This window comes from Vicia villosa, linkage group LG6 (assembly GCF_029867415.1).
Source record: "Vicia villosa cultivar HV-30 ecotype Madison, WI linkage group LG6, Vvil1.0, whole genome shotgun sequence".
Lineage (NCBI taxonomy): Eukaryota > Viridiplantae > Streptophyta > Magnoliopsida > Fabales > Fabaceae > Vicia > Vicia villosa.
The window spans coordinates 141,027,235-141,047,660 of NC_081185.1; the positions used below are offsets into that span (position 1 = coordinate 141,027,235).

The 20,426-nt window shown below is 34.4% G+C and overlaps 1 protein-coding gene across 1 annotated transcript; it reads left to right on the forward strand.

Moving 5' to 3' along the window:
* The first annotated feature begins 685 nt into the window (after positions 1-685).
* On the forward strand, positions 686-2,182 carry LOC131614815 (uncharacterized). The gene has a single exon (XM_058886364.1). It carries the CDS (start codon positions 686-688, stop codon positions 2,180-2,182), a length of 1,497 nt encoding a protein of 498 aa, XP_058742347.1.
* Positions 2,183-20,426: the final 18,244 nt, after the last annotated feature.

Here is a 20,426-nt window from a genome sequence, read left to right on the forward strand (position 1 = left end):
AAAATATATCATTTTGTTAGTATACAAAAATAATAAACTATGAAACTTACGTATAAGAAATACTAGTAACAAAACGTACGTATGCAGCCACGTTCTCCCTTGTTCCTCTATGATTATCTCCCAAAGCAAGCAAACCAGACATGTTGTGCGATTGTGGTAGTGGTAAACAAATTGTGTGTTTCAGATGAATATGAACTTTAGAATTTGGAAGATGTGATGAGTTTGGAGTGATAATGAGAGGTTGAATTTATAGTCAAAGTGAATGCATTGTATAAACCATTGGACTAACAAGTGTAATGCATGCAAAGAAGGGGCATTCTATTATCCAACTTTATTAAAGATCTCTTGCATGCTTCTACTGGTTGATGGGATTGCACACTGGTTGATGGGACGCATGCATGCAGCATGCAACGAAAATTGTGCCTCCTTGTGGTGCGTCCCACCCTTGGACGGACGCCAACTATGCATGTTAGGGTTCGGCCAACCCTTGGACGGACGCCCTTGTGGTTCGGTCAGCCCCTGGTTGGACTGCAACGTGATTCGTCCTTTGACTGGACATACTCCCTACGTGTCCATTTTTTGGTTGGCACAGTTTAAATACCACTTTGACTGAAACATATATAGCAACACACATTCAAATACAAAGAAAAATTATTTGTTCAGAGAAACATTGTATTAAAACTGAATGGCTCAGGGAAACATTATTTGTTCAGTGCATTACAATGGTGTTATCAGTAACGATCTAACCAACGATTTTTCGTTTAGCAATACCGAAACAAAACGTTTCAAAGTCCATTGTAGAGCCGATATTATGCATTTGAAGGAATGGATCGAAACAAAATTGCAACTTCCTGTAAGTGAAATTATTTATCGACTTCCGTTGTTTAATGGAGACAGCGGTATCATTTTTTACGTCATGAAACCAATAGAGGACGACGATGGCGTTAAAGTGATGTTCGAATGTCACAATTCGTTTGCTCCTCTTGACGATATCGAGCTATATGTTCATATTGTTAGTCCTCCCATTAACCAATCGCAAGAGTCGCATTCGCATCAATACGGTATGAGCCAACCCACTGATGAAGAGCCAACACAAAACAACGAACCATTTATACCCGACGAACAAGTGTACGAGTACAGTGAAGATGAAATACAAGAAGTTCAATATGAAGATCTTTTTGGTGATGACAATGACCCTGATATTGTTGAGCCGTCGCAGCCTACATTTGCACGACCGATTAGCATGTACGCCCCACCGGATCACATGCGAAATATCTGTTTAGAAGAGGCACAGTCTAAATCAATATTTGGTTCGCACATAACAAACTATAGTCATGTTGATTTATATGAGGGAATGGAGTTTGAAGACAAGGAGGAGTGCGTTGTTGCTATACAACATTGGCATATAACCAATAATCTTGATTATTGGGTATACAAATCTGATACGAAGAGATATGTCATCAAATGCACAAATCCAACTTGCCAATTCAAATGTAGAGCATCAGTTCGCAAGAAGAATTCTAAGTGGATGATAGGTAAGTTGAGTGGACCACATGTCTGCACAACCACTTCAATGTCGCAAGACCATAGACAACTTACCTCAGATATTGTCTCTCACTGCATCAGAGATCTGGTTAACACCGACCCATCAATTAAGGTAAAGCTCATAATTTCTCATGTAACAGGAAAGTATGGTTATAATATATCTTACAGGAAAGCGTGGATTACAAAGGTAAAGGCCATAGAATCCTTGTATGGAAACTGGGAGACATCTTACAATGACCTTCCACGATGGTTATTGGTAATGAAAACATATCTGCCTGGAATGATAATAGACTTGGAAACGTTACCTGCATTTTCAAACGAAGGAAGCCAGTTGGGTGATAAGATGATATTCCATCGTCTATTTTGGGATTTTCAACCATGCATCCATGGTTTTGCCTATTGCAAGCCAATTGTTCAAGTCGACGGAACATGGTTGTATGGAAGGTACAAAGGGACATTGTTGATGGCTGTGGCGCAGGATGGGAATGGCAACATTTTTCCAATTGCTTTCGCTATTGTCGAGGGTGAAACCAAGGATGCTTGGAGTTTTTTCCTTCGTAATCTAAGAAGCCACGTGACACCCCACCCCAATCAGTGCCTAATATCAGACAGACATCCATCGATTAAAAGTGCCTAAGATGATCCTGCAAATGGATGGCAAAATCCTCCGTCTTCACATGTCTATTGCATTAGGCATATCGCGCAAAATTTTATGCGTGCGATTAGAGACAAGGAACTACGTAAAAAACTCGTCAACATGGGTAATAGTCTAATTGATCTTTGTGAAGTACATTTGTCAAATGATCTTTGTCGGTTTCTTGACATGTTTATTATTTGTAACAGAATATGCATTGACGGAGTCAACGTACAATTACTATAGAACCGAAATTCGTCAGACAAATAGAGATGCTTTGGAGTGGATTGAAAATATCCCCAGGGAGAAGTGGGCAAGGGCGTTTGATAGAGGGCAACGATGGGGACACATGACGACTAACCTTGCAGAAGCAATGAACTCTGTGCTAAAGGCAATCAGAAATCTTCCATTAGCGTCTTTGTTTTCGGCCACATATTTTCGGATGGGAGCATTATTTGGTCAACGCGGACATGAATGGACAAAGAGGTTGACATCAGGCCAAACTTTTACAGACAAGTGTATCAAGGGGATGACTGAAGAAGTCAATAATGCAAGCAGTCATAATGTTTACCAGTTTGACCAGGAGAGGTTCTATTTTATGGTGGCCAAAAGAATAAACCGCAATGATGGTCGACCAACTGGTACTTACGGTGTTGATCTGCGAAAAAGAACATGTGATTGTGGAAAATTTCAAGCGTTCCATTTGCCTTGCTCACATGTGATTGCAGCATGTGAAAGTATACGCCAAGACTACACCATTCACATACCCGACGTGTTCAAGATACATCATGTTTTTAAAGTCTACCAACAAAGCTTCCAGATCCTCCCACATCAAGACAATTGGCCGCAATATAGAGGCCTACTCTTTGTCATGACGAAACTATGCGTGGGAAAAAAAGAGGCCGCCCTAACAGTACTCGGATTCGAACCGAAATGGACGACGTGGAAAAGGAAAAGAGAATGTGTGGGATATGTCGTGAAGTAGGCCATATCCGAAGTAAATGTCCAAATGTAGTAGGCCCGTCCAATAGGCCTACTTAATGTTTACTTCAACTAGCTTTATTTAATGTTTACTTCAACTAGCTTTATGAATGTAATATAATGTCTTTTTAATTGAGTTTGCAACCATCAATGACTAAAACAACATTTCACATTAAACATAACTAAAACAACATTTCACATTACTAAAACAACATTTCACATTACTAAAACAACATTCAATGACATCGAAATAAAGACAGCCACAAATAAAACAACCACACAGGAAACACTTAAAACGACATCACAGGAAACAAATAAAACATATTCTAAGAGATTACAACCATCAACACAATATCATGTGGTCCTAGCATCATCATCACCAGCATCATTTTTCACGGCTCTCCAAGAATGAGTTACTACTCCATTTGGGCCTTTCTCCGTGACCTGCCTTTCAATTTTCCTTATCTTTTCACCCTCGAGAATGTTTCCGTCTAACCATCCGATCAAGTGCCTCTGTAGATGCTCGAAAGTTTGGGTGTTCCATAGTTTGATCTTCAACGGAGCCTTTGTTGCTGAAAAAAAATAATGTTGCATCTCTCTTCATAGGTGGAAACGTTGGAAGGGGTTCAGAAGACATCTCCAATAGTAACACTAAACCTTCAATTGTAACTGGTGTGAGTGGAAATGTGGTTGTACAGTCTTATTTATAGGCAAAAAAATAATAATAAAATATATGTCCTCGTCCATCTATTGGCCGAACCTACACATGCTCGTCCATCTATTGGCCGAACCTACACATGTTCGTCCAACCCGTGACTTACTCATATTTTTAATAATTAAAATAGCATTTTTTTTTAATTTTTTATTATATTTTATTATATTTCAATCATTATTTATAATAAAAAAACAATTTTCATGATTAATAAATCTTTAAATTCAATTAAAATAAATATTGGCAAATAATTTTTTTTAATTATATTATAATGTTTTTTATTATATTTTATTGTCTTTTAATCATTTTTAAAATAAAAAACAATTTTTATAATTAATAAATTCTTTAAATCAATTAAAATAAAAAAACAAAAAAAAAAGGCCCTAGTTTGCGTCCGGCCCACCCCTGGCCGGACCCCAACGTGCAGAAAAAAACCTTTTCCAGTCCGTCCAAGGCCTGGCCGGACCTGTACTGGAAAGGTGGCATTCTGGTATTTTTTTTTTCACTTTGTGGCATTCTGGTATTAAACTTCCATTTTTGTGGCATAGTGGTAAAAAAATCACATATTACGTACTGTCCAAAATTTTTGAACTAGGACTAAGCTATCAACATGATCAACTTAGATAATCTAGTTTTATAATGCTTAAGTGATATATTTGTTGCATTGTGTATAAGTTAGTCTTACTATAAGTTTAATAAATCTTATATTTAAATCAAGGGAGATATGATTGATTTGTTTTGTACAAGAACTAGAAATATGTGGAGATCGAATAAGCTTGAGTTTTGGTGTGGGAAAGTAAGTTTTTGGTATGATGATGGACCTATAAGATTATCACTCTAATATAAATACTGGGCCATTTGAAGTGTATCAGGTTTATCCAAGGGCTCGCTCTTTCATTAGAATTTTTAAGTCTTTGTCTGGTCGAGCACCCAAGAACGCATTGGTAAGGAAGTTAGGAAACATCTAGAATTTCGGGTCATTTAAGAATGGTTCAAAATGACCATTGAGTTCTAGACTTGCCTGCTGATGCCTCTCAGTATTTTTGGGTGGATGTGGAATTTGTGGGGACAACTTCAATCTTTGATCCAAAGTCTACGGTGTTCATCGGGACATAGGACCATCCTTTGACTGATTCATTTCTCATATTGAAATCAAAAAAGTATTGTGTAGCTCTTTTTATGGATGCTCGGTGCCATTTCATCAGAGTTTGTTCTCCGGATTGAAACTTAGGTTTCTCTTCAACGATTTTGAAGTGGAGTTATTTAATTCACTTGTGAAATCACTCCCTCCATATTGTATCTGGTAGCCTGGGATTTTGTGAGGGTATTTCAACATGTGAGAGTATTAGAAGAGTACTAATTTTGAAATTATTCTTCAACCTCTTTAACGTAACATATACTTCTACCAGAGCGGAATAGGGGCAGGGGTTGCTCTCACTTTGTCAATCGACGAAGGTGTTTGTCATTTATGTTAATAGCTGGAAGAATTACAAAGAATGTTACTTCATGGTTGTCCCTTAAAGTGCTAAATCCTATTCCATCTTCTGTGTTCTTCTAGATGACAACACTACCCTTTCTAGCCCTCTTGGTTCGGAACTTGCGAGATGTAGGAATATAATCCAGAAAGTTCGGACTCAGAGCCACTACATCCAGACTACGAATAAATACTCATTTCCTTCAAAAGCTTTGACCTTGGAAGAGGGGGCGTTGAAGGAGGAATTGGTCACCTTCAAGGAGAGTTTGGGTTACGAAGATGGAGTGGATCCTTCGGATGTGCCACCTACTCATCCAAAGAGGCAATACATTGATACATCATAGATCAACCTGATGTAAAATCTTGTGTTTTGTTCGGAGGATAGCTAGTGTAAAACTCAAGTCTGTTTGTAAGAAGGTTTGTGGGTATTAACATGTGACAACCTTACATCTATATTGGAAACTCTCAAGAAGAAAATTTAGGGAAGACGAGTAAGCCAAGTGGTTAGGCCGAACCTCTATAAATATTTGGTGCAATTCTCTTATCCCTTAACTCTTTTTATTTATTTATTTCTTTATTTCTGTTGTGCTTAAATCTTTTCTTCACTCTGATTTTTTTCTTTACCTATATTTTTGCCTACTCTTTGTTTGATTTAGGTAATTGTTTTAAAAAATTTATTTTATCAAAGATTTTTAACTGGACACTGTTTTAAAAAATTTGGTCATGAAGGTTGTTTTGTCCCTCTATAGAAGATTAAAAAATTTGGTCATGAAGGTTGTTTTGTCCCTATCTGCTTCGAACATGGGTATCGCTTATAGCCGAAATACGCGCCCATGAATGACATTAGTTTTACCTAACCAAATTGTCTACAAGATTGTCAATGTTTAGGAACATATATGAATCTTTCGGGAAGACTTGATTGAGGTCGATGAAGTCAATGCATATTCTCACCTCTCCGACGATTTCTTGACTAATACAACATTGGACAACCGTTCAGTATATCTTACTTAAGAAATAAAGTTGGTGTCAAGTAGTTGCTTCTGCATTTTTAGGGGTTCCTGTCTTATTCGTTGCCTCACATAATGACGTGAAAGGTCAATTTTTAATTGGTGACAAGCCATGTTAGGGTCTATGTTAGAAATTTTGCGAGGAGAAACTACGAAGATGTCAACATTAACATTAAGGTATTCAATGAGTTCATTTTTGACCATGAACTGTTAGACGCTAGGCTTCAGGTTCTAGAGGGGGGGGGGGTGAATAGAACCTCAAAATTTATTCGGATTTACTTTAAAGATATTGCGAAAGCGTTTTCGGATCGACTCGCGTCTATTCCGAACCGCTACTGGAAGTATTATATATGTTTTTAAACCACAAACTTATTATGATGTGATGATAAAAAAATTTAGAGAATCAACAAGTTACAACTTAATAACTCGTTTACGTGATCACTTGATAACTTGTTTTCAATGGCTTTGATATATGATATATAAAAGCAATATATCAAACACTTGGTGATAATGTCCAAATTGACTTATGAATCAATGTGTGGTGACTTGTGATGTTTATGCAGAATCTTATCACACAAGTTTAACACTTGATACGTTAATCAATTTGCAATTATGACCAGAAATAAGCGTAACAATAACGAAAAGATAAAAGCAGTAAGAACACGATTTTTGTTCAGGCAGTTCGTCGATCGTCCTCGCTACGACTATATCTGCCCCCAATTCCAAACGGGAATTGGGATGTCTTTCATTATGATTGAAAACAGTTTGTACAAAGAAGATAACAAAGCAATAACGATAAACCGATTATGTTGATTCTTTGTATCTTCTTCCCCTTGATCTTGAGCCAGATCAAGTATCCTCCAAGAGCTTATCGTTGATTCCCTTTCTGCAGCGTTGTGAATTGCTCGAACATTTTGTTCTTCAATCTTCACACTCAGCTGAATCCTTGATGAAGCCTCTTGATAAAAACCCCCAAAATTCACCAATCTTAGAGGACAAAATCCGCATATTTTACTCACCAAAAACCCCACAAATCTTCACCCACTGGGAATCTTCAATTCCTTTCCATGGACGTTATCGATCTTGATTACAAACCCTCAACGCAAGAATGATTGTGTGTAATTGTGTTGGAGATGAGATGAAGAACGAAGATGAGAAGCCTTTGTGTATCTTTCAGTTGTTGGTGTTGAAAATGAATAACTAACAGAAAATGATATAAATAGGTGCAGCACACCAAGAGCAGCTGAAGCGCATCATTTAGGCAGATTTTGAGGTAATAGGTCAACCTACCTCATTGATTGGGTCGACCTAAATGGAGCAGATTCACCATACTTCTGTTTGTGTTCAGTTACGTCGACCTGCATGAGCTTCAGGTCGACCTAATGACAGTTGAATTTGGTTCTTGTAGATTTTCTTCAGTTTAGGTCGACCTAGTTACTTGGTTGGGTCGACCTAAATGGGACAGAGGTGAACCTTGATTATTTGCTTCAGTTTGAGTCGGCCTAAGGGATGTATGGGTCGACCTAAAGCATCTTGTATCCCAAAATCTTGTCTTTCTTTCAGTCATTCACTTGAGACTCGACATTTTGTTCACTTACGATGTTTGCCATGAATTGAAAACTTCTTGGTGAGTGTAGGCTTGTACTTACATGAACAACAAATCAACTCCTATATGAACCGATATCTTTGGACTATGATCGAGTTGTACAAGCTAAAAGTTTTCGCCTAGAATGAGTGTTAAGGTTTTTGCTTTGACTCTCGGAGAAGAGTCGAGTTCATTGACATGTAAGGTTTCATCTTCTCGCACCTTGAGGTCGACCATGCTAACGTTAGTCCCTTGAGACTTCTTCTTTCTCTTCTCATTATCGACCATGATTGCTCGAGGGTTTTTGAGTATGGCTTCATGTATCATGGGAGAACCGCGTAGAACGGCTGAAATGACAACTAGTTTTCCAAAATCGTTATGATATTTCACCTTCAGATGGACTGTAGAAGCCACTGCATCTAATGCACAGGGAAAGGTCTCCCTAAGATAACTTTGTATACGCTTTCATCAAAGGGGACTAACAAGAAACATGCGCCCACAGTTCTCCCATACCTTCCTTCTCCGATGTAAATTGACAGTTCTACAACCCTATGTGGGTGAGTGGAAGAGTCATTAAACGATAACAAATTCTCGACTTCATTTGGTGTGAGATTCTACTTTCATAATTCTAATATTCTAAATATGCCAAGCTACATAATGTCACAAGAACTCCCATCGTCAATAAGGATTTATGACACTGAGATATTTTCTACGGTAGTAGTTACGACTTGTGGAAGCATCGCGTTAGGAACTCCACCCACTTTCTTGCAGTCTCAAAACCCTAAGATTGGTTTGTCTTCTTCCCGTTTCTTAGTTACCATCGACGGTGTTGAAGAGTTACGCAATGGATGCTTTTTCGTTCCCCCTCCAAATAATCGACCATCAATCAAAGCGACGTCAAAGTAAGGGAATGATATTGGAGTCAACATATATGTGGTAACTTCAACATGTGGATTGGACACCATCATCTTCTTGCGGGATTATGGTTACGATTTCTGACTTTGGGATCAGAGAAGTCGATCTTGAAAATTGATGAAAATCATAAACCGATTCCCACAAACAGCGCTACTATTCCATTCAAAGAACCAAAATATGTGGAGATCGAATGAACTTGAGTTTTGATGTGGTAGAGTAAGCTTCCGGTAAGGCGGAGCAGGGTTAGATATGCAATATTAGCACTCTTACCCTCAACTCAGTGAATGAGTGAAAAAATAGTTTGAGTGTGTGAATCTGAAGATATCTAAAATGGCGTGTGCTAGACTTTATATAATGTGGGTAGTTAGAGTCGTCACCGTGTCATCTCGTGCCTCATGCAAGGGGCCGTCCGATTACATTTGATAGTGATGAGCGCTTTGAGTCATCAATGTCTTGGCGCGCATGTTGTTGGACCGGACCCTCGTGACTGAGCTTTAAAAAATGACAGAAATAGTATAAATGTTTATTTTAAAAACAATAGTAAGCCAGAAAGTTATGGAGAAATCAAATCATGTCTTAAAACATAAGGTTTGGAAACTTATGATGTAAAGAAATAGGTCGGGTGTTAGGAGTACTGAATGACAGTGTATTGCTCTTACTATCATAACACACGTTCGTTCGTTGGCATTTACACTAACCTTCAAATATTCATCAACTTGTTCCCCATTATCTTCTTTTCTGGCTATGTATGCTCTGCACGATTTTGTGACACCAATTTGCAACACACTTTACAGCAATAAATTGCTGATATTGTCCTATCTTGCCCTACGTTGAGTCTACTCATAATCCAATTTTTTGAATTATTGTTTTTTTCAATTGCGTTTTTGTGATTATTGTTTTACGCTTTCCACTTTGGTTTGTTGAATTTCGTACCAAATTAAGAGACAAAAGATTATATTGAATTTTCCACGAGTAAGTTTATTTTTGATAGAGATAATATTAATAAGTCAATAGTTTTGATTGGAAAATATTAAAAAATATTCACTTTATTTATATTACATGTATCCACATGTAGCATTTCAACAAACATTGAGAATCTTCACGTTGTATGTGCGTGCGTGCTCTGATGTTTCATTACAAGATGCACCACACCAATTAAGAGCATTTTAGATTTGTTTTTTTTAGTTTTTCTCTTTCTTATACTATTGTGTTGTGAAATATAGTTAATATTTATTTTAAAGAAAGTGTTGTAATAATTTTTTCAACGATATTATTTGGTTGAATTAGACATTGATTGTTGTTTTCTTTTCCTCTTATTTTGAAATTTTTATATTATATTATTGTGTTTTTTTAATGGTTTTTATCAATAAATAGTATCAGAAATCTTGTTTTGATTTTATGAGAGCGCGAGTGGATCATGTTATAGAATGTGAGAAACTTAAATTTAAATGAGAGATTATTGGATGTATGTATGAATAAGTCTTACATAAACTATAAACAAGCTTACTAAAAAAAACATAAACTATGAACAAATTATATATTTGATATTGTTCTTGCAAAAAACATTAAACTGAGTGACTTATCTATACGAATAGGGTGAGCCGCAATGTGATAGATTTCTGTAGAATTTAGGGGGATTTGGGTGCTATGACAGTGGTATGTCTTGACCAAAGATGAATGTCTTGCTTATTTCTCTGTCGAGAGCCACTTATATAGCCTTTATTTTTGTACTATGAAGAGCCTCATTTAAGAAGCATCTCTTAGAGTCCTTTCCGTTTCGTACTCTTTAGAAACGTCCGCCGTCACCCTTAATCATACATTTAATCACTGCATAATGTTATCATTAATGGGCCGACCTTTATCTTAACGTTACCACCATAGCTGACTCATGTCTCTTGGTATGAGACTAAGTCGCGTACGAAACTACCTACCCGACAAGTGAGCCCTGCTAATGGGGTTGATATTCGGTAGATGTCCCATCTCGTCCCTCCTTATTCTCATCTCAGCCGATTACAGATCCCGAATTAGTAGGAACATTTTCCGATATATATATATATATATATATATATATATATATATATATATATATATATATATATATATATATATATATATATATAAGAAAAAATGATTTATATTCTTAATTAATTAGTGTTTGTTGTATCGGAGTGCTGGCAAACAAACCAAAAATTCAACTACTACATATTAGAACACAATTTAACTACAACATACAGGACTTCGAGAACATAATTAATCTTTGTTGGAAAAAACCTATCCCTGTCAATGTACTAGAGTTCGATTTAAAATATCACAATTGTATTTATTTCTAATGTTTAAGTTCGATCATGCATGTTACTTTGTACTAGCAAGCCACTAATTTACTATATTTAGATATTGAGATAATAAGACAACCAATACACTTTGACATCCATTTTGCACTAACACACAAAAATATACTTTAAACGCGCGTGCAAGCATGCAAGAGTTTAACTTCAATTTTAATACATAAGTTCAATCCCCAATTAAGAAAGAGTGATTATGCGTTTAGAATATCCAAAATAGAGGAAGACAAGAACTAGACAAATGGTAATAAAGCTAAGCAAGAACAGCCAGAAGCTATTTTGGGATTGTAACTTAGTATTAATAACCAGTACCAGCTTAAAGGCATGGGTGTTCAGTTCTTGTCATTATAATTCTGTCTAAACATATACAAACAAAATGTCAACAATTAATTTATTCTTAAGTCATAACTAAACCCCAATTTGTCCGGAAATTAATTTTGGGTAAGAAAATATTTAAATGTTAGTTTTCAGAATTTGTTTAATGTGTATTGTTTTGTGTGAACTTTATATTAATAAATTGTTTGATGAGTTATTTTATTCAATATAAAACAGTTAAATTTTATTATTAAAAAACTTTTTAACTAAAGTAAAATATAAAACAAGTACTAGAATTAATTTATTAAAAGTTTATTTGTTTTATCTTCTTTTTGAAGTTTCATTGTCGATTTACCAATCACAACGAAAAAGATTGATACTCCCTCCGGTCTTATTTATTTATAAGTAAAGATTCTTTTTTTAATTTCATAGAGTAATTAATGTATCTGGTCTACATAATAGATCAGATACATTAATTATTCAGTGAACCTAAAAAAGGAATCTTTGCTCATAAATAAGGCCAAATGAAATACATTAAATTGTGATCCCTATTCTAGTGTTGTAGATTATAGGCTAAATACCTAATTGTAAGTTTATTTTTAAATTAAATTGAAATATTTAGAAAAATTATTTATTTTAAAACACTTTTAGTTTTTAATACAATTTTAATATTTATCTTTCAATTGTGCTATTTAATTATTAATTTTTATTTATTATTCTTTTACTTTATATTATTAGTATTTAAATATACCTATAGTTAAAAGAATAATTTGATAAATTCATCTTTTTATTTTATTTAATATATTTTTTAATATGTATGAAAGTGTCAAGTATATCACTTATTCTAGAGCATTTTATAAATTTTAATTTTTTTCACTATATTTGAAATATTATTTTGTCTTTACTAAACTATAATTTTAAATTTAATTTCAAGATATGTTTGTAAGTTATGGGTAAAAGGAGTTTAAAAGAAGAAAAAAAACCTTGTGGTAGTAGAGAAGAGAGGATAGAGAGACAAATTAGAATGGGGTTAGGGACAACATGGTTGAAGAATTGAGATATTTTAAAATATAGGGAATGGAAAAAAACAACATCTCAGACTACCCATAACTTGTTCACTAGTATAAACAAAATTTACATCACCAACCAAATAACAAATATTTGTCACTAGTACTACCACCCATAACTTCATCCAAAATGTTATTTTTTTTCACATTCATATTTTATACTTGTAGTGTAAAGCATAGACATTGAGACCCCATTTTGCTTTTCTACAATTTTTGAGGATAGAATTATGTTTTCACCTTTTTACGGTGGTTAGGAAGAAAGAGTGTAGTTCATCAGTTAAACATCGTTATTTTGGTTGGTTAAAAAGTAATGGATAAATCACTTTTTTGGTTGACAAAGTCCTCATCTTTATAAAAGTATATACTATATATGTGAAATGATTTCTTTTTATATAGATACACTTTTTGGTAAAGACCAATACAGAGAAAAACAAGTGGAAAAAAGAGAGTTAAAATGGTTCATGTCACGAGTTTCAAGACTCACTACATACCATGATCAAATTTTCAGGTGGTGGAATTTAATAATTCTTGTAACCTAAAAAGTTTCTCATTCAACAAGAGATAAGGCCAATAGTTTCTTGCCACAATCTTTTTGCCGACCTATGAAAAAGGATGTTTAAAGTAAAATTTTGGAAAATAATCTCTCATACTTAAAAGGGTTTAGGAAAATGAAGATGGTTTACATTTGAATATAAATAAGTATAGAGATGAAAATAGACATGATTTAAGTAATGTATTAGGGTTTAACAAAAAAAGAAAAATATGCAAATATAGAGTGGCTACTTAATTGTCTCTATAAACATCCAATAGGTACTAATTAATGTATTTGATTAGAACCCTAGCACTCTTTTTTGTTCTATTGAAAGATCCTAGTACTCATTTCAATTTAGTAAAATATGGTGTTAACTTTAAAGCATACTTTTTGGGTAAGATAAGAGAAAATAAAGCAAATAAGTTTTCATGATCTTGTGTAGTCAATGCACAAGGACAAATTAATCATCGTGCTTAATCTATCATATTAATGGAATTCTTTTAAGGGGAAAATATAGATGTGTAGGTTATGAATAATTAATGTTCTTTTTTACTTTTAACTCTTAATTGTAATTTATAGCGGTGCTTCTTTTTCTCTACCATCCATCTATGGCGGCATCTCCACTTGTCAACACTTTTAACAGTTGCCTATGTCGCTATCTCTTCTTTGCAATCTCATTGTTGCTTTGCAATTTAGAATCATTCATCAATGGTATAACCTTAAGCTAAAACCACATTGTTGCCATCCAACTCATCTACTAACATTGTCATCTAATATTGACATTTTCGCTTAACGCAAGTAATTTACTATCCAAATTCTTTTTTGTAAAAAGTGGTTGTCAAAATGCAAAAACTAAATTATAAAAAGGAAAAAACTTATTTATAATTTATTATCTATACTTTATGCCAGGACCGGTCCAACCTATTTAGAGGTTTAAAGCAAATTTTAAAGTAAGGTCTTTAAAAGATATTTTAAAATATTAATTTTGTAGTTGTTAAGAGTTGAACTTAAAAACAAAACAAAAAGAGGCCTATATTTTACCAACTCAACAACAACAATATATATAACTCAAGTGTAATTGTATATTTTTATAACTAAATGAAAAAAATTTGAGGCCTTTTTTAAGCTCAAACTTTTGAGGCCTAAAGCCCTAGCTTGGATAGCTTGGCGCTTGGGCCGGCCCTGCTTTATGCTATTTGTCAATGAAAATATAATAAGTGTACATTATCATTTAAGAGTAAAAATAAGAGAAAATTGCATATGTGTAAGAGAAAATTATACATATTTTCATTAGAAAATAGTACAAATTAAAGAATTGTATCTAAGTATTCTCCTTGTAAAAATACGGCTCATTTAGTGAATGTTTAGTTTCCATTTTAAAAGAGGCAAAAATAATTTTAAAAATGTAAAATTGATATTGATTTAATTTTTAAATGCTTAATACTTCTAAAATAAAATTAATTATTTTTTACGAATTAATTCTATTTGAAAATATGAGTAGTAACTTTTGATTTTAAACATGATTTTTACGTCGAAATTTATTATTTAACTCAATTTTGCATAAATACATCTAAGCATTAATTACTTTATCTTCAACTCACTTCTAATAATAATCAAATTTCAAGATTTGTGATAATATTCATCTGAATTGAATATGTTCAAAGGAGTTAAAAGCGATATAAGAATCTCGGTAGATTAATTTATATATTTAGGATGATAGTACAAGCATCTCTCCATATCTATATCTATATATATATATATATATATATATATATATATATATATATATATATATATATATATATATATATATTGTCATTGAGATATTTCCACAATAAAAATTCTGTAGATAAAAAATCAACCATTTAAAATATTATTAAAAAATGATTTATTATTAGATTTAAAAAAAAACTGATACACACCTATATATCTTATCAGATATTTTAAAAATATGATAAAATGCATAAAACTAGGTAGGGGTGATAAAACCAAACCAACCCAATAGAAAACCGCAAACCAAACCAAACCAAATCGAAACCGCAAAAAACCGCATTTGGTTCGGATTAGTTTGGGTCAGTTTTTACAAAACCGCACGGTTCGGTTCGGTTTGCGGTTTGTATTTTGTAAACCGAATCAAACCGCACTATGTTACAACCTAAATTTTACTAACTCACATCCAACCCAAACTTAAACTTATTATACATTAGCATTATGATTACGAACAATTTTCTCATCCTTACACATATAATTTCAGTCCCGATCTTCTAAAATCTCTAATAACATTATCGCACCTTCTTTGCCACATACATCTTCCCTCTTCTTCTATAATATCTACTCTCTTATATTCTTTCTTTTTTACCTTCTCATTTTTATGTAAATGTTCCGTATTTCAGTTTCGTTTTTATCGCATATCATATTCTCTAATCTCTCAACACTTTTTTTCTTTTTCACTTTCACTAATCTTTCGTCTCTTCTATTTTTTTATTTCGTTATAATAATTTTTATATTGTTTTATGCTATTATTTTATGTTTAATATTCCACTTTTTTCTAATTTAATTTTTACATATTAAATGGAAAATTGTTGTCAAAATATGACGAGTTTTGTTGTTATTTGATAGTGTATGAATGTATAAATACAAAATTATGTTATCATCTATATGTTTATGTATGGCTCAATAAAATATTTGTAAAAAACCGAACCAACCGAACCGAACCAAATCGCATTAGTTTGGTTTGGTTTGGTTCGGATTTTTTTTAAAAGCCAACCGAACCAAACCAAACCGCACTATTTTTTCTCTTGCGGTTCGGATGATTTTTTTCGTCAAAACCGCCCAAACCGCACCGCGAGCACCCCTAAAACTAGGTACTTTAAAAAAACCAATAAAGATACATAAATTCTTGGAAAAGGAGCAATTTGTTACATCTTTTAAAATATGAAGAAACATCAAATTGAGAGTTGTAGGTTCGAAGTCGTTATATCTTGTTTATGCTTAAAAGATGAACTCTAGCCGATAGGCTAGATGACAAAAAAAACATATTTTAATTTTGACAAAAAACATAGTTTAATCAAATTAAGAGTTATTCTCTCCGGCTTTATTTATAAGTAAAGTTTTTTTTTAAGTTTATTGATTAATAAATGTATCTGATCGACATAATAAATCAGAAACATTCATTATTTAATAAATTTAAAAAAGATATTTTTGTTTATAAATAAGGCCGGATGGTGTATGTGAGAGATTCGGGACCAACTAAAAGGGTTTGAGATAAAATCCCCGTCATTTATATGTTGGGATGACATCTTGAGTCATTCTCATTCCATACCATTCCTTATACGGAAGTGTTCATAGCCAGTATTCTTCATGTTGAATTCGATAATTAAATTTTGTTGGCTTCTTTTTAACATTTACTTGTATAAAGTTTCATCCAAAACATATTTAGATTTATACTCTTACACTTTATATTCCATTTCTTAGAATTGCAACGTGTCCTGTGAAGCATACCCCCCATATACAGGATAAGAATTCACAAATCACAATCCCAAATTCCTTTTGAGTTGTAACGCCAGTATCCAACCGAGTACTATGGTCCTCTTTATAACTATAGCTAGATACAAAATCAAGCACGTGTCCTGTTGAGTAAATAAATAATCAAAACTTTATACTATATGCTACTCAAATTAAATATCTCACACTCAAACAGATTTGATATACACATTTTTCATGTTGAAAAATGATAACTTTTTCATTGCATTAAACATAGTTAGTAGAAGAATAGTAGCTTTGGGTTTTTTAAAGTAAAGTTTGGTTCAAATCCAAATGAAATATGGAATATATTAATTTGAAAAATTGAATATAAAGGACAGAAACACAATACAATACAATCACTACAACACGGAACAGCTTTCACAGCGCTTTTTTTGGCCTTTAACAGCGCTTTAAAGCGCTGCCAAAGCCAGCGCTGGCGTAGGCTACGAAAGCGCTTTTAAAAGCGCTCTGGTAGACCCCCCCTTTAAGAGCGCTTTCCTGGAAAAAGCGCTCTGGTAGGACCCCCTATAAGAGCGCTTTCCTGGAAAAAGCGCTCTGGTAGACCCCCCTTTAAGAGCGCTTCTTAGTAAAAGCGCTGGCAAAGACCAGTAAAAAGCAAAAAAAATTAAAAAATTACGCAGCATACAAAAGCGCTTTTGGAAAAGCGCTCTGGTAGGCCCCCCTATGAGAGCGCTTTTTCCAGAAAAAGCGCTCTCATAGGCGGCCTACCAGAGCGCTTTTCCAAAAGCGCTTTTGTATGCTGCGTAATTTTTTAATTTTTTTTGCTTTTTTACTGGTCTTTGCCAGCGCTTTTACTAAGAAGCGCTCTAGTATGTGGACCTTTAAGAGCGCTTTTTAGAAGCGCTGTAGTTGCTAAATGAGGTATTTTTATGTGCAGCCTATAATTTAATCCTCCCAGTCGACCTGTAATGTTTTCGACCTGTAATATTTTCGACCTGTAATATATTTTCGACCTGTAATATATTTTCGACTATATTATTTCAGCCATCAGTAAGACAATATATATACTAATATATACCATTATAATATCCAAAATTATATATATACATCATTACAAAATTATATATATACATCATTACAAAATCAACAATATTATAGTTCAAATCTGCATGAAAAATAGCTTAATATAAAATTGACACAATTCCTCTTTGATTTCTTCTAACTTTAGCTTCGAGTACCCAGCAGCACGGAATTCGTCAAGGTACTATAAAACAAAAACATAATATGAATAATATATTTAGGTAAATGTAATAAATTATATGAAATTATCTTAAGTTATAACTTTATACCGTGGGAGGAATCTCTAATTGATTCGCCTGAATGATTTCTTTCATAAACAGGTGGCAGATATGTTCGTCTTCCTTTCGTCACGGGCGCCAATTCAGTTCTCATCCCCATGTTTACCATGTCATTCCTTATGTTAACGCCATCCTTAGACTTTCCTTGTATATTGAGTAGCGTACCTATAACGCTGTCAAATACATTTTTTTCAATATGCATAACATCCAGGAAATGTCTTACGTACAACGACTTCCAATATGGAAGTTCAAAGAAAATTGACTTCTTCTTCCACCCACCCTTGACAATTGAATGTGCAAAAGGCTTGCCAAACTGAGTGCTCACATCTTTCACCTTTTCAAAAATTTGATCACCTGACAAAAAAGGCGGGGCTGTACGATGTTCGGCCTCTCCATTGAATGCTTTTCTCCACCCACGGTAGTGATGATTAGAATTTAAGAATCTACGATGGCCGAGAAAGACATTCTTCTGACAAAGCGCCAATCGTGTCGTATCGGTTTCATCTTCACAAACAGGACACGCCTTTTGACCCTTGTTGCTGTACCCGGATAGATTTCCGTATGCTGGAAAATCATTAATTGTTCCAAACAACATCGCCCTCAAGTTGAAACTTTCTTTCCTATACCCATCGTAAACCTCCACACCTCTCTCCCACAAAAACTTTAAATCTTCGATTAAGGGTGCCAAGTATACGTCTATGTCATTCCCTGGTTGTTTAGGCCCAGAAATTAGCATAGATAACATCATGTACTTACGCTTCATACATAGCCACGGAGGTAAGTTATAAATCATAAGAATCACAGGCCATGTGCTATGCGAGATACTTTGAATACCATGCGGGTTCATTCCATCAGTAGACAATGACAACCGAAGGTTTCTTGCTTCTTTTCCAAATTCAGGATATTCAGTATCAACTTTACTCCATTGTGGTGAGTCTGCCGGATGTCGCAACTTTCCATCAATAATTCTTTCATCTGCATGCCAAGTCAAGTGTCTTGAATCGGTCTCACTACGATACATGCGTCTAAATCTCGGAATTATAGGAAAATACCATAAGACTTTAGCAGGAGACAACTTTTTCTTATATCGAGGGGCACCACATTTAGGACACTCATTCAACGCTACATACTCGTTTCGAAACAAAACGCAATCGTTTGGACATGCGTGTATCTTATCATAGCTCATTCCAATAGAAGACAACATCTTTTTGGCTTCATACGTTCGATTGGGAAGAACATTATCCTCTGGTAGCATATCTTTCATAAGGGCTAATAACTCTGTGAAACTTTTATCCGACCATCCATTGTCCGCCTTTAAGTTGTACAACTTTAACACCGCAGACAATCTTGTGAATTTTGAACAACCATCATACAACGGTTTCTCTGCATCGCTTACCAACCTCTCAAACATTTTGGGACAATCCGCTAGATCTTCTTCCAGCGCTTCTGCAATCTCTTCGACTCGATCACAATCGTATGTGTCTGTGCAATCGTCGTTTGAAGCATACTTCCTATTACACCTCGACCCAGCATTCCCGGTACTTTTCTCACCATGCATTGTCCAACATGTATAACTTCTATCAATTCCAAACCGTAGTAAATGAGATCCCAACTGATTCCCGTCAACCTTACCCCCGGCATAACAGCAACCCAAGCAAGGACACGGCATTCGAAGCGGGTCTTTGGAGTTCGCAACCGCAAACTCAACAAATTCCCATACCCCTTTCTCGTACTCTTTCGACAATCGGTTTGAATTCATCCATGTCTTATCCATGTCTTAATTAAGCTAAACAACAACGGTCAAACTTCCACTCTTCACAAGTAACCCCTATGGCGAATTCAATTCACAAAGTTAGTAAGTACCTCCTATATTAACTCTCTAAACACATAAAACTAATGTGTTTCTGTCAAAACGCAAAGTATAAACGGAATGAATCCGAAGCAATAAAACGTAACATATATAATCACACAATTTCAGACAAATTCATCATAATACCAGTAATTTGAGAAAGAAATTTACCTCGGATGTTACCGAACTCAAGAAAACGCCAAACGTCGAACTAGGCTGGGAAACGATCAAACTTTCACTATACACAAGTTACCCCTATAGCAAATTCACAAAGTTAGTAACCACCAAGACAAAATCGATTGAACAAAGGAAATCAACAATAGTTTGATGTGTGTACATACTCCTAAATATGTAGTACCAGAGTCAATGATACGAGCTCCAAAGAGATCCAATAGTTTGATGTGTGTACATACTCCTAAAACTTTATGGCATATGGAGGGAATGGTATGATTTTAGTGCTGGTCTCTGTTTCATGAGATGTTTCATTTTTAATTATGTTCATACTGATACTATTATATATTCATTTTTATATCATTTAATTTATATTCAGTTTTATGCCCAAATATATGATGGGCATCGGTTATGCCACTAGCTAGTTATATACCTTTACACGTATGTATATAC